Source organism: Silene latifolia, chromosome 8 (assembly GCF_048544455.1).
Source record: "Silene latifolia isolate original U9 population chromosome 8, ASM4854445v1, whole genome shotgun sequence".
In the NCBI taxonomy this organism is placed as follows: Eukaryota; Viridiplantae; Streptophyta; class Magnoliopsida; order Caryophyllales; family Caryophyllaceae; genus Silene; species Silene latifolia.
The window spans coordinates 101015388-101031338 of NC_133533.1; the positions used below are offsets into that span (position 1 = coordinate 101015388).

The 15951-nt window shown below is 36.9% G+C and overlaps 2 protein-coding genes and 1 long non-coding RNA gene across 4 annotated transcripts; 2 read left to right on the top strand and 1 right to left on the bottom strand.

Moving 5' to 3' along the window:
- Positions 1-399: 399 nt before the first annotated feature.
- LOC141595592 (uncharacterized) lies at positions 400-1158 on the top strand. The gene has a single exon (XM_074415559.1). The coding sequence runs from the start codon at positions 400-402 to the stop codon at positions 1156-1158; it is 759 nt and encodes a 252-aa protein (XP_074271660.1).
- A 5897-nt stretch (positions 1159-7055) lies between these two features.
- LOC141597135 (uncharacterized) lies at positions 7056-14798 on the top strand. 2 transcript variants are annotated; one of them, XR_012522709.1, is made up of 4 exons: positions 7056-7175; positions 7275-7371; positions 13740-13882; positions 14002-14798. It is a non-coding gene; the product is annotated as an uncharacterized LOC141597135 (long non-coding RNA). The 2 variants fall into 2 exon arrangements; XR_012522710.1 differs by having other exon boundaries at positions 7065-7171.
- Positions 14799-14933: 135 nt separating this feature from the next.
- On the bottom strand, positions 14934-15951 carry LOC141597134 (zinc finger AN1 domain-containing stress-associated protein 12). Its single transcript, XM_074417488.1, has 2 exons — positions 15624-15951; positions 14934-15534 (listed from the first exon to the last, which is right to left on the bottom strand). Exons 1-2 carry the CDS (start codon positions 15789-15791, stop codon positions 15145-15147), a joined length of 558 nt encoding a protein of 185 aa, XP_074273589.1. The 5' UTR covers positions 15792-15951; the 3' UTR covers positions 14934-15144.

A 15951-nucleotide genomic window follows, 5' to 3' on the forward strand; every position in this document is an offset into this window, starting at 1 on the left:
TTTATGGATGTACTTAACTACTTCATTAAAAAGAATCTTCTGAATAACATTGGTAAGGGGAAGTTATCTATAAATCATCATGGTTAGTATTGGTTTTTGGAACGTTAGAGGCCTGAATAAAAGGAATGAGCAAGGATATGTAATAAGGCTCTTGCACATGAATAAAGTAGGTTTTTTTGGCTTAGTTGAAACTAGGGTTAAATCTAAAAATATTAGTAAGGTTCAAAATGATTTGAGGAATGGTTGGAAATTTGAAGTGAATAATGATGTGAGGGATGGGAGGGGATCTGGGATCTCTTAAATCCTTTTCTCTTTAATGTCAATGTAATTCAGAAGGAGGTACAGGTTATGCATTTACATGTTACTCACTTATAATCTGGATTTGTTTGGGTATGCTCTATGGTTTATGGGTGTAATAAGGACAATGATAGAAGAGAACTTTGGAAATCTTTACTACAAATTAAGGCTAGTTGTGTGGATCCTTGGCTTGTCATGGGGGGCTTCAATAATGTTCTTCATTCGGATGAGAGAATATGTTCTACTGTCACATCTGCTGAGACAAGAGAATTTCAGGACTGTGTGGATATGTGTGGTTTATATGATTTAATTGTGATTGATGCCTATTATACATGGAATAATAAGCAGGCTGGTGATAGCAGGGTGTTTAGTAGGATTGATAGGGTTATGGCCAATGACTCTTGGATCTTTACTGACCCTGCTGTCATAGCTAATTTTTTACCCGAGGGTTTATATGATCATAGCCCCTGCATTATCAGCCTATGGGAGGATTGTGATAGAAAGAAGAATAGTTTTAAATTTTTTAACATGTGGGGTAAGGATGAGAAGTTTTTTAGCATTGTTCAACAGACATGGAATGGTTATGTGAGAGGTTTCAAAATGTTCCAGTTGGTTAAAAAACTCAAAAGTCTTAAATCCCTTCTTAATAAACTTAATAGGGATGGGTATGGGCGTATACTTAATGCCGCCAATTTTGCTAAAGCTTATCTTGTTGAAGTCCAGACCAAGCTACATATGGATCCAAGGAACTTAATCCTTCAGACTGAAGAAAGGATAGCCTCCACCACTTTTAAAGAGTTAGATGAGGCTAAGAACATGTTTTTGGGGGCAGAAAGCAAAGATACAATGGATGTGCTGTAATGATGAAAATACCCAATATTTCCATAGTTCTATTAAAGCTAGAAGACCACAGAATAAGGTCCTTGCCATTAAGGATATGAATGGCAGACTTTGTTATGATAATTCAACAATTGAACAAGCTTTCACTGATTACTATATTTCATTGCTTGGAAGCTATGCAACTGTGACTAGAGTAAATCCATGGGTTGTTAGAAGGGGCAAAATTATTACTGATGAACATATCTTCACTCTGTGCCAGGTAGTAACTGAACATGAAATTAAACAAGCTCTCTTTTCTATTCCTAATGAGAAGGTGCCTGGACCAAATAGGTATTCTTCTTACTTCTTTAAGGATGTTTTCCATGTGATTGGAGAAGATGTCATTGAAGCTGTGATGGAGTTTTTTGTAAATGGAAAAATGCTCAAGCAAATTAATTCCACTGTTTTGACCCTCATTCCCAAAAAAGAGATTCCTGGATTAGTGATGGATTTCAGACCTATTGCCTGCTGCAATGTTCTATATAAATGCATCTCAAAAGTCATATGTGGCAGGTTGGCTGGGGTTTTAGCTAACATTATCAGTTTAAACCAGAGTGGTTTTAACCATGATAGGGAGATTGTGGATAATATTTTGATTTGTTAAGACATGGTAAGGCTCTATAATAGGAAAGTTTGCTCCCCCAGGGTTATGATGAAAATTAATCTAAGGAAAGCATACGATTCTATTGAGTGGACTTTTGTTGAAGATATGTTGTATGCCTTTAAGTTTCCCCCCAAGATGATCAATTAGATTATGTAGTGTGTGACAACACCTACCTTCACTATTTCACTTAATGGCTCTCAATTTGGATATTTTAAGGGTATGAGGGGACTTAGACAAGAGGATCCCATGTCTCCCTTGTTGTTCACTTTATGCCTTGTATATCTTACCAGAATTCTTGCTATTGTGACTCTGAAGCCTTCTTTCAGGGTCCACCCTCTGTGTAAGGCAATAAGGTTATGTCATCTGGCTTTTGCTGATGACTTACTTATCTTTTGTAGAGGTGACCAGGAGTCTGTTAAGGTGATTATGAGGGCTTTTTTGAGTTTTTCTTAAGCATCAGGCCTATGTATGAATAAGGAAAAATATGATATTTACATGAATGGTGTGTCAAACCAAGTTGCAGACGATATACTTAAAATATCTGGGTTTCAGAAGGGCAATTTTCCTTTTAGATACTTAGGTATCTCTATTTCTTACAAGAGATTGTCCATTTTGGAATGCAATAAACTTGTGGAAAAGATGGTAGAAAGAATTAGGAGCTGGGGAGCCAAACGTCTCAGCTATGCAGGGAGATTGGTTCTGGTTAGGACAATCTTAACTTAACTGCACAGTTATTGGGCAAGGATTTTTTGGTTGCCTAAAGGAATGATTCACAGAGTGAAGTGCATTTGTAGAGCATATCTCTGGCCTGGAAGTGAGGAACATCACAAGGTTCCAGCTGTTTCATAGGACAAGTGATGCTTACCTAAAGAGTATGGAGGATTGGGAATTGTCAAGTGCCATTTAAGAAATATTGCAATGCTTGGAAAATATACATGGTGGGTTGCCAGTAAAGAGGATTGTCTTTGGGTAAAGTGGGTACATATATATATATATCAAGCAAGCTAACCGGTGGAGCTATACTCCTTCACCTTCCTCTAGCTGGACTTGGAGACAAGTATGCAAGGTTAAGGATAAGCTGTCAACTGGTTTTATGAGCAATTATTGGTTGGCAAGGCCATACTCAGATGCTGTGGTGTATAAATGATTGATTGGTGATCATGTTAAGAAAGATTGGATTCCTATGGTATGGAACAAACTATGCTTACTCAAGGATAATTTTATCTGCTGGATGTTTGTTCGGTATAGGTTGATGACTAAGGATAGGCTAGCTCGTTTTGGTGTGATTAATGATGGCTTGTGTTATCTGTGTGGAATAGAACCTGGAAAAGATTTGCATTTGTTATTTGATTGTAGTTTCCGTACCAGGTGTTTAACCAAGATCAAGCAGTGGCTATGTGTAGACTGGCAAGGGGATCTGATTACACGGGGATTAAAATGGAGGTGCAGATCCTTGCTGAAGAAAAAGCTCATACTGGCTATACTTTCTAGCTTGATCTATCTGGTTTGAGAAGCTCGGAATAAATGCAGGATTGAGGAGTTTGTCCAGCATCCAGATTGTATTGTGAGGCGCATCCAGGAAAGGATTAGGGGTAGATTGAATACTCTTAATGTAAAAAAGATAAGGAGTCGAAAATTAGCGTGGGTTAGATTAGTGAATCTAACTACCCGAGTAGTTTGTTTTCTATTGGGTTTATATTGTTGTAAGATGTCAATGGTGTCTGTACTTCAAAGTTAAATATTAATGAGAATTTTCACATTCCACCAAAAAAATGAAGTTATACAGAAAGATCTAAGAGTTATACATAATATAAGATGAAGTTATACAGAAAGGTCTAAGAGTTATACATAATATAAGTTGAAGTTAAACATAAAGGTAAAAGAGTTACACATAATTAGAATTTTCACAATCATTTCGGAGTTATACATACTTTGTTAGCTGAAGTTATACAAAAAGTGGTAAGAGTTATGCATAATATTACTGGAGTTGCACATAACGTGTTAGAAGTTACAGTGATTGTGAAATGAAGTTGCAACAAAAAACATTGAAGTTATAGTGACGAAATTTACAAGTTTTATGCAAATTCTACTAAATGGATGATTAACTTCATGCTCAATATGTGTAACTCCTAATCAATAAATGTATAACTCCAATAAGGAAATGTGTAACTTCAGCTGATAAAGTTATAAATTGATAAATGAACTCACCATATCAGAGTCCAGTTGGAATAGACTAGAACACGCCTCTTGCCATAGGTTCCACACGGCATGAAATGATTCAGATTGATCAACAACCTTGTTTTTTTTGCCATCCCAAATTGAAATTGCAAGGTCTTATTAAAATGATAGACGGGTTTTCAGACTAGATCAGAAGTTACGTACATATAGTCACAAATTACTTGCTTTGTTCGGAGAATACTTACAGCGTGACCCAGCCCAAAGAAACAGCGGGACTTTCAGGTGCAGTGTTCTCGGACATAAGTTGATTGAGTAGTATACACCAGTAGTGCATGACATTGTTCACGAGTTGAACTCCAGGCGGCATCAACGTCTGGAAATCCTCGCGAGGTATGCAATATAGCTCGTTGTATGTGACCAATTGTTCCTAAAAAGGATTAGCCAATTAGCAACTAAGGCGCATTGTTATCACCTATTGAAGTGTCATATTGAAATCTAAGAAAAGTCGTCTTTTACTTACACTGGGTTATAGTCGTGAAATTGATCAAAGACATCCTTACTCACACTGAAAACCGTCTTGAACCGTTTCTTATTAAAGCGCAACAAATGTGAGCATACGTGCTGGTCAGGCTCGGGTGCCCCACAAGGAATTGAACAACCTAGGTTCTCCGGTGAACCGTCCATACACGTAAGGGGGGCAGTTGAATGAAGTAAGAAAGGATGGTGGATCATGTCACTGCGTGACACATAAATGGGGGGGGGGGGGGTGGAGCAACCGGTTCCACTCTGGAACCAACGTTGTTATCCACTAGCCCTACTTCTTTGTCCACACTACTCGCGACCTCAATAACTCCTGAAAATGCCTCATTCAATTTCGACATGCTGTAGAAAGTCAGAGGGATATGAGAGACACTCCATTCCATTGACTAATCCACCGGGTTGACCTTCGCACCATCATCAGCAAATACATTTTCAACCACGTTGACATATTGTTGTTCCACATTTTCAATTGCGGCCTTTTGTACAATGACCTGAATGAAGACAAACAAAATTAGACACCACGCTATTTGTAATAGAAGTTTCAAATTGAACAATAAAAGTTATACAGAAAGGGCTAAGAGTTACAGAAACAAAGCATTAGAGTTACACATATTATAAAAGTACCAATTTTAGATGAAATTATACATAAAGGGCTAAGAGTTATACATAATGTTCGTTGAAGTTATACAGACTGGCCTAACTCTTACACCTAATTATAAGTTTCAATCAGAATTACTGGAGTTGTACATACTATTAGCTGAAGTTGAAATTTAAAGCACTAATAGTTATATGAAAAATAAACTGAAGTTATACAAAAATGGCATAAGAGTTACACATAATTAGTACAGTTTCACAAAGAATTACCTCGGCAACAGGACCACTCCCGGCCGCTGGAGGTCCACGTAAAGCTTCATTAATTTCAACAGTGAAATACACACACTCTATCAATTGTTGTGTATCCATTGGCGACGCGTTGACCGCAAATTTTTCCTTCTCCTCTGACGGTTGATCGTTAACCGCAATTTCTTCCTTCTCCTCTAACAGTTTATCATTCGACAAACTTGTAACAGTTTTTTCATTCCCTTTCCATGTACTTGGTCATGCACCTCATCACCTTGGACAAGCCCAGTTGTAGCTGCCTCTAACTCCCGAAAAGCTATGTCGATTTCCTCCTCTGTGTACATCGCCTCCAACAAACAACTTCCTTTCGGTTTGGACCGGGTTACGAACATCTTGTTCCTCTATCCCTAGGCTATCATCTGCCACAAACTCTATAGAAGCTACTGTATCACCTCTCACTTCCTCCATAATCGGTGACTATGAAATTGCAACTGATTTCACAGGCAAGTCAGCTTTGTTCGACTCTCCGCGCTTATCAGCGCAAGACTTACCAATCCTACCACCCTTATCATTATCTAGATTAGACATCACTTCGCTTATTTGGCGCGTAGATGCGTCAATTTCGTCATCTTTTTTTGGGGACTCACGATCTACCTCTTGAAATGCATGTTCATTAGCAACAGACACCTTCAGTCTTTCCGCAATATCTTCTACTTCAGCGACGTATTGTTGTATCTTTTCACCCTCAAAGAATTCTTGGGAAGCCTGACTAGGTGATGGGCCCGTCGGATCACTTGTTACGCATTTGATCGTTGTAATGACGTCTGCATACCATGAGTAGAACACAATAGCGTTCCTTTGCATCTGTAGATAAAGCTCGTGTGTACGTTGCATTGAAGAAGTACGAGAAGTTAGTTATGTTATAATATATGGGTTTGTTGATTCAAACAAAATCAATTTGCACAATATATAAACCAAATAGAACTTACATCGACATCCCTAGCTTTCAATTCCTGCACAAAATCAAAAGAATTGAATAAGTTGAGTTTGGACGCTATATGTTTGATATATGAATATCACACGTTATACATAAAAAAATATAAATTACATAAAATTATATTCACATCATTTTGAATAAATATTAACTGATTCAGAACATAATGTATCATTAAATAATATAATACGAGAATTCAATGTTCATCGTTGCGTTATTCGAATAAATGTTATGTTAATTAATACGATATTAGATCAGTAACAAATTTATTTATAAAACGTTTATCATGCATAATTAATTATCATTTATTAGTTTTAATAATTAAAATTGTATGTATTTTATTTTAAAACATTGAAGTTAAACCTAAAAAAAATTAAATTTGAGAAAAATTAATTTTTTTTATTTCTAAGTAAAAATATTAAAGATCATATATGAATTATATTATTTTTCTTCAATTAAAATAATAAAATTTTAAAACTAGACACGCGAAGCGCGGAATACTACCTAGTTTATATAATTTCCATGTAAAGTTATTGTGCTCCGTATTTGTCATATAAATACCAAGATATTGCTTTACCTTGAATCCTTATTTTTTTTTTTTTTTGGTGTTGTGAGAGATCCCTACCGACAAATTTGAGAATCTCCTCCGAGATCGAAAAGCGATTTAATGGGTTGGCCATAAAGTTTGGCGTTTTCATTCGCATTTACCTTGAATCCTTATACACCTTGGGCCTTCCCTCTTGTTGGTCGCATTTGTTACCTTTGTTATGACGTTCAGCCGTTCACACCTTTAAATTAGCAGCATTACTATGTTCTATATTCAAGTTCGTCTCTTTCAAGTAGGTACGTCTCTCCTTATTCACATCTCCTCTTCTCCCCAATTTCTAGGGTTTCATTTTTTTCATCGTTTTTTTTTTTCTTTTTGATTTATGTGTGGAGTAGATTACGCATGCAAAGCACTAAGTCTTCTTCTTGAATTACATCAATTGCTGTTCGTGGTAATGATTGCGTTTGTGTCGTCACCCAGAAGACAGTTGCTGTATGTTTTCTTTACATTTTTTAGTCATATTCCGTTTGTGTCGGATACGGTTATTTTGTGCCATGTTTTGAATTATTTTGTCTAAAATAAAGTGTGTAGAGTTCTGGAATGACATGCAACCAAATTGAAGTGTGGCAGTAACACAGGTCAAATTTTGTTAGGGTTTTATTTATTTGATTGTTTGGGATTTGTCTTTGTGTCGATGATTTGTTGTTTGAACTTGCGGGGATTTGACGGATGATTTGTTGTCTGTACTCAACAATTATTTATCTGCAATGGAGATTCAAGTTAATAATTGTTTTCTCGGTGATGATGATGATTAACATGAGTCTGAAGTGTGTAGCACGGATTCGATGTGCTTTTAGATTGTTTTCTAACATCAGGTCTCTTTGCTGGGTAAGCTGCTTTTTAAAATTAAGGTCTATTTGTCAGTTGATTCATTTTGTTAGTCGATTGGTTGACTGATCGTTTTGCTAGGTTCATATAGCTCAACTTGATTCATGGATGTAGCTTATGCAGGGGGATGACAATTGACGTGAGAACATCTTACTTCAAGTCATCCTTGTAGGGATTATCTCACGATTTTGAAAGAAAGAATAAAAATATTTGATATGTCGACTCTGTTGGGGACGGTCAGCGGTCGTGGTTGATTAACAGTATTTATTACTTGCTAATCTTTTAAAGAAAGGGTGGTATTATCAAGGTTGGTTATTTTTGGAGACTGAGTCATATGAGTTGAGAGCGATTTAACATAATTAATTTTGATTTTATAAGTGGAATGCTGGAGATATATTGCTCTTTATGATACAACATTTATTCCGCTGATTTTGAAATTTGGTTCAATAAGCTGCTGTGTTTCGCCACAAGTATGGTATGAAATGCTAGTGGACTTCTTGGCAAGATGGTATGTTTCTGTTAAGTTGCAATGTGATGACTGATGAGATAATAAACCATTGTGATATTTTGATATAAGCCAATTAGCTTATAGGAGATATGTGCATTAAGTTAAAACACACTCCATTTTAAAATGGTCTAGCTGCATTTTTTGGTTGAGGAAACAAGAAGAGATGGTGGTCGGAGACTATTACTCGGAGCAGGCAGGCAGCCACCACCATCCAGGGCGTTGCTGGTGGTCAAGGATTAGTGGTAGTTGGATTTGGTGTATTGTTTTTGTGTGGAAATGGAGGTTGTTTGGGAGGAAGGAGACAGGCAGATGGAGAGAGTCCGGCTCTGGGAAGGGATAATAGTTAATCAGGGTCAATCTCAAGAAGTTATCTTGGGTTTAATAATGGCAAGTTGGCAACATTTGTAATTTTGCAGCTGTGAGGACACCTTGGTAACTTCACCCCATAATACTAGAATAGGAAATAAATGATTTTTTTTAAATGAAAGTGGTAAGAACATAATGAAATAAAGGGTTTTGCATTGTCGGCTTCTTTTCACTTGTCTAAATGGAATTTACTAACTATTTTTCTAAAAATTTTTTTTGCTGTCTATTACTATATTTCTATTTTAGATTTGACCTCATAAAGGACATGTATGAGGGGGCTAGTGCAAGTGTTCGCACTAATGTTGGGAGAACGGAAGAATTTCCTATTACCATCGGGGTGCATCAAGGTTCCGCACTTAGTCCTTTTCTCTTTGCTATAGTTATGGATGAGTTGACAAGGGATATTCAGGACGACATCCCTTGGTGTATGATGTTTGCTGATGATATTGTGTTGATTGATGAGACAAAAGAGGGGGTGGAGAGAAAGTTGGAATTGTGGAGGCGGACTTTAGAGACTCGTGGGTTCAGCTCAAGCAGAGTAAGACCGAGTATTTGAGGTGTCGTTCACTAAGGTGGCGGGGTTGAGATCGACAGAGGCGGGAGTATTATTTTCGATGGAAATGTTGTTGAAGGTTTGATTTCTTCGAGATATCTAGGATCTATTATTCAAAAAGATGGGGAGTTAGACGGAGATGTGGCTCACGGAATTAAAGCGGGATGGTTGAAATGGAAGAGTGCTTTGGGTTTTCTATGCGATAAAGATATGCCCCAAAGATTAAAGGGAAAATTTTATCGCACGGCAATTAGGCTCGCTTCTACTTTACGCTCCGAGTGTTGGTCGTGAAGCATTGTCACATTCAAAAGATGAGTGTGGCGGAGATGCGCATGTTGAGGTGGATGTGCGGACATACAAGGAAAGATCGGTTAAGGAATGAGGTGATTAGGGAAAAGGTAAAAGTGGCGCCAATAGAGGACAAGATGATGGAAAACCGACTAAGATGGTTTGGCCATGTGAGAAGGAGACCTATGGACGCACTTTTGATTAGAGGCCGGAGACTTGGAGAACGAGAAAAAAGTCCCTAGAGGCGAGAGGAAGACCGAGACAGACATGGTTGAGAGTGATAGAGCACGATATGAGAGTTCTGGGCCTTGAGGAGAGTATGGTGACGGAGAGGGCACAATGGAGGGAAATGATACATGTGGATTTTTAGTATTTGATGTTTTTTGACAGATTTAGTGTTTTTTTTATTTAATTTAAAGAAATTAATTTATTTATTTTTCTCCCCTTTATTACACTTTTTCACCAACCACTTTCTTATAGATTTTACCTGGTTCATTCCGGATCCTTAACTCTATTTCGGTTTTTAAAAATCGTTTTAATCTTTTCTCTCGATTTAAATTTTAAGTTTTTATAAAAGAAAGACGGAATTCGATTTTAAAACCCCTAAGTTCACCTTGACTTTCCATTACATTTTCGTTCTTCCTTTTTGTTTTTCATCTTCCCTTTTTTATTCGCATTTTGAGGCGTGCGTTCACCCATGGAGGTTCGAAAAGATGATTCATGTCAGCCGACCCCAAATCATTTTGGGATTAAGGCTCTGATGTTGTTGTTGTTGTTGTTGTATTTGTAAAAAAACCCTTATTTTGCCTATACTAGGCCTTATTTTTTTATTTCCTCATCTTGGTGTACATTGAAACAATATACGGATCTTAAGTAATTTTTGGTGCCTCTATTTATGTATTTTTTAACATGCCCGAGGATGGAGAACAATTTGGTACCGAATGAATTCCATATAAGCCTCCTTTCATTGAGTAGCAGCAGCGATAATCGTCATTCTGGTTGTTATTGTTATTGTCATTGTTATTATTATTATTATTATTATTATTATTATTATTATTGTTACTACTATCGTTGGTGTTGCTGCTGCTGCTGCTACTGTCAGTTATGACTGTCTTCCTGCTGCTGCTCTGGAGGGTATTGGTTTTAATGGAACATGTAAATGGACACCTCTTTCGGTGGAACCACTACTGAGGGCATCTTGTTCACTTTTTTTTGTCACTAGTATATTTGAACTTTATGAAGTAACGTTACTCCTTATAACTTGTTATGAGTTTTTTCTTGGATGTCGCTGCACCATCTAGCTGATCCCCAATCTTTGTAATTCATGTATTTTGTTTGGTTACGTTAATGACCTATTCCTAAAAATTTTGCTGTCTCCAAAATCACACTGGCCTTTAAAGAAAATGGTTGTGCATGTAGCTATGGATTAGAAGTTTAACGCAGTAGAACTTAGAACTGTACTCCTAGCTTTTCTTTGACTTTCAAATGTCTAACTTATAGCATGGACCAGTAATATTGTTTTCAAATGTCTAAATTTTAGCATGGACCAGCTATATTGTTCTCAAATGTTAGTGGGGTTTGGTGTGATTTTTTGTGGAAATGGTGGCTGTTTGGGAGGAGGGAGATAGATAGTGGCTGGCTTGATGGAGAGAGCCCAGCTCAGGGAAGGGTTAATAATTAATTGGTTAATCACGATAAGATGTTATCTTGGGTTTAATAATGGTAACTTTTGTAATTTTGCAGTTGTGAGAACCCCTTGGTAATTTCACCCCATAATACTAGAATAGGAAATTAATGAAATTTCCCCAAAAAAACTGGTTAGAACATGATGAAATAAAGGGAGCAGTAGTTTGCATTGTCGGCTACTTCTCACTTGTCTATTGTAGACATTGTTTGCTGTCTGTTTCTACTTGGATTTGTAAAAACCCATTATTTGGTCTATACTAGGCCTTATTTTTTTCATTTCCTTATCTTGGTGTACCTGTCTATTGAAACAATATGAGATCTAAGTAATTTTTGGTGCTTTTATATATGTATTTTTTTTTTTAAAAATGCCCAAGGATGGAGAACAATTTGGTACCTAATGAATTCCATATAAGCCTCCTTTCATTGAGCTGCAGCAGCGATCATTGTCATTACTGATTGCTATTGTTATTATTATTATTATTATTTCTGTTGTTGTTGTTGTTGTTGTTGTTGTTGTTGCTGGTGGTGTTGTTACTGTTGCTGCTGCTACTGTCAGCTATGACTGTCTTCCTGCTGCTGCTCTGGAGGGTATTGGTTTTAATGGAATATGTAAATGGACACAACTGAGGGCATCTTATTTACTTTTTTTTTTTCCACTACTATATATGAACTCTATGAAGTAGTGTTACTCCTTATAACTTGTTTGAGTTTTTTCTTGGATGTCACTGCACCATCTAGCTGATTCTCAATCCTTGTATAAATAATTTGTTTTGTTTGGCCAGGTTAATGTTCTATTCATAAATTTTTCTGCTGTCGCCAGAACTACGCTAGCCTTTAAAAAAGATGATTGTGCATGTAATTATGGATTAGAACTTTAACGCAGTAGAACTTGGAACTGTATGTCTATTCCTAGCTTTTCTTTGACTTTCAAATGTCTAACTTATAGCATGAACCTGTATACTGTTTTTTGAGACAATAGATGGTTGAGATATCTTGCTTCTCATGGGGATAGCAAATCTGCTAAGATGGGTCGCTTGATAATTTTGTGATGATAAATTATTAGTTAGTAAGATGGATAGAAGTATAGAACAAAATTTATAGAATTTATTATATGCATGAGAAGTTTGTAATGATCCCCAGAAACTTATTGTCATCACTCATCACATTAATATGGCATAGAATCGATAAGGTAAATAAGGGAGTCTAAAGTTATTAATTAGTAAGTGAATCTAAAGTTATCCATTTTCTTTTTGTTAGTATCCTTTTTTTTTGGGATAAATTGTATCTTGTCCATTGGGGTGTTTGAAAAGGTAAGTATAAAATAAGCTATAACATACGCAGTAAACAGTCGTATAGAAATCAAGAACAAGGAAAAAAAAAGCTACTTGCTGATAGCCCCAGAAAAAAAGGTTAATGGATGACAACATACAACAAAAACAATACGAGCAGAGTCTTAATCTCAAAATGATTTGGGATCAGCCAACTTGAATCATCATATGTCTAAGCAAAGATAAGATGAACATAATGAGATGTGATAAGGTCCAGAGCAAAAACATGTCCCAAGGGGGCAATGAGACTTAAATTGCGATCTCGGGGATTGTCAAAGCAAAATGATTAACAAGAGCATTGCACTATGTAGATATCATTGCTTCTAGCAGTGTCTTATATTGCCCTAAATTTTTCGGCCTTTTATTCTATTGTGATTTACTCATGTAGCTGAGTTGGACATACTATTGGCTGGCCTTAAAGTTAATTGTCCTTCATCTTGTGAGGGCAAATGGGGAATGATGGAAATCTGCTTTCATATTTTGTATGTGGTACATTTCATACATTTTTCAAGCTTTTGTTAAATATAGTGTTGGTGATAAAACTTGTGGGTACCGGATTGCCGACAAGTCTCAAGTGTACACTCAGCATGCCTACATGAGACCTCTTGGGGTAGTTCAGTGTCAGATCCTAGCATTTACCACTCTCCTGTATGCTCCTTTCTTTTAGCTGTTCAGTTTCGCATCTGCAATTGCTGTTTTCCCTCGATGATTTTGTTGCGGATCATGTAGTGGCTATCGTTGTCGGCATTGATGAAGAAAGGGGCCTCAATTGTTTAAATGTGGTCCTAGTGGCCACTTTTTTGGCCACAATGTAATGAGACTAATTTATCTTGTATCTAGTGTTTGAAAGTGTGGTTCATTAGTTTTGAGTGTTACACAAATCATGAAGTCGAAGGAAATAATTCAGGTCTTTCAAGGCTAAAATTTTGTGATGGATGAGTGTGGTTCATTAGTTTTGAGTGTTACACAAATCATCAAGCTTTCTTGAGAAAAAAATGAAAAATGATCCGGCTCTCTTATAAAGAGACTGCGTGTAGAGTATGCAAACTGCTCTGTGTATGTGTGTGTTTTTTGATTGCAGACATGATCTTATGTTTTTCTCCTGGCTGTTGCTTAATCTCACTTGTTTATTTTACATTTAACAATTGAATTCACTCACCTAAACTTTTGAATTTGCCAACCAAGTTTGTTGCCTTAATTTGCAATAGTGGAATGCTTGTATTTAGATTTGGTTATTTTGCAGGGGCAGATAGAATGAGCAACTCCGCCTAATGGAGTAAGGCTATGTCTTAAACCTCATCAACCAATAGGTTTGGGGTGGGGGATTTGAACGTCCAACCTCAAGGCTGAGAGGTGCTCAGCACTGAACTGTTACGTTCTTAGACGGTGCGTTTGTGAGTTGCTGTGAATCTGTGATTCGCCTTTTTCTTGTTGATATCGATAAAGATAAGCTCATTACCGATAGTTTCTGTCAGTATTGATGCTTGATTTTTTCTTGCGTGCAGACTGCAATTTCCGCTTTTCAATCTGTTCTGCTGGAGGACTTCAAGGCTTTACCAAAGTAGAGGTCTTGATAGTTCTTTTTCCCCTGTTTGCACTCTTGTTCTGACCATATATGAAGCTTGATTTTTAATAGAAACAACTTCCTGCACATCCTTGCTGAAGAGTCCACTAAATACTGATAAGCGGCTTCAATAATTTCATTTCCAATTCGAAGATACGACTATTGAATGCACAACCAATTCACGACCATTATGAGTCCCGGCACAATTCATTTGCGAGCATGGTTTAATTTATTAAAAGCTGTTAACTAGCCAACTGATAACTCCCTATGTTTCGTTCCGTTATGTTTGATTATGGAATGACTTTTACTCTTTTAGTTAGAAAACACAAGTGAGATTTACTCCTTCTGCAAGTCACATCACGGGCGTCTCTCGCTTACCCTACTCCACCATTTTGTCTCACTTGTAGATTTGTAATCAATGAAAATGCAGAGGAGTTTGTTCCACTGTGATCGGTGGATCGATCTATGTATTTGTTGGCATCAACTAGTGGCCTTTCACTAGTTTTCTCACAAATAGGTTATTTAATACTATGCACTTTGGTGCAGTTCTTTATCGAGTATGTTATTGACTTATTGTCAGGTCATCTCGGATATAGTTTGGTTTAGGTGGTTCGTTGGTGATAGTCATTTTCGGTCCCTTTTATCTGTTTTGCCATTTACTAGTTATAGAAAGCTGGCCTGTGGTTTGTAAATTCTTTGCATCATGAGTGTTTAAATACCTAAAATCTTGGGCAAGGCAAGGCTTGTGAACAGGTGCAACTTAACTATTTATTCAATTGATATATGCATTAAAAGATTCGTTTTTCACAATTTCTGCGTAGAACGGTCTTACAGGAAAATAATTGTTGTTTAAAATGGTTCAAACTTACTGGGTTCCCTTTAATTGTCAATTTTATTTTAAACCTCATACAGTAAAGTGTGGGTTTTGACTTTGATCATGAATGATGTGGGTAAGATTTGCACTGCATTGGATTAATTTAAAATCAACATTGAAAAATTATATTTTTCCAATTGATATTAACACAATAAACATAAATGTTTTTCAAAGATCACAATTCACAAACATGGACGGAGCACATTGTACTCAATAAGCTTTTACTGCTCGCGAGCCCTTGGCTATCCTTTCAACCAAATTCTTGGAATTAGACGAAGAAGTTCCTCTCTTACAAGCATGATCAGCCGGAAACCTGTGGTTCAAGCAGAATTTGACGTTGCAAAATCTGCAAACCACATTGTTGGAAAATGTGAGTGTCGACTTACAACGGTGTGCAGAACACCGTGGCTTGTTCTTCTTCAAAGGATCACAGTCTTTCGAGTTTAAGTGCTTGTCAATTATCGCCTTCTCTTTTGCTCCGAAACAGCCTGTGGTTTCTATCGAAGTTGAGCAAATATTGCAGACGAATACCTTCCTGTCCCTCTCGTTTGGTCTTGTGCATTCATGTGATTTGTATGTTCTATGATCCAAACAGAACGTCTGCAATACACAAACATGAATCAATAACTAAAACAAACGTAAAGAATTGATCAGGGCGATATAAATAATTGAAGTTGAATAAGCTTTACCTTATGACAACGGTCGCAATCGAAAGGGAGAAAATCAAGCTGACGACAATCAGGTTGTTCGCAATGTGCTCCTAAATCCGGGAAAGCTTCGGTGCCACCTCCAACATCTTCCTTCTTCTTCTTATTAACATTCGAATAAAATTCGACAGCGTCAAGAAACCGCGACATTGTTGATTGTATCTAGAATTCTAGTATATAGGCTGTAGAATGAATGACTGATTATTGATTGGTATGGATTGAATTAATTGATAAGATGAAGGATTGATTAATAAGGGAAGAAGGGTGAGGTTTGTGTTATTTATAGGAGTTTAGGCATGGCTTGTGGAAC

Bases quoted from the DNA above. Each gene is read 5' to 3' on its own strand.
- LOC141595592 (XM_074415559.1), top strand. From the start codon at position 400: ATGGTTTATGGGTGTAATAAGGACAATGATAGAAGAGAACTTTGGAAA.
- LOC141597134 (XM_074417488.1), bottom strand. From the start codon at position 15,791: ATGTCGCGGTTTCTTGACGCTGTCGAATTTTATTCGAATGTTAATAAG. The intron at 15,535-15,623 runs GTAAAGCTTATT...TGTGTATTGCAG, and splicing joins ATTGCGACCGTTGTCATAAG to ACGTTCTGTTTGGATCATAG.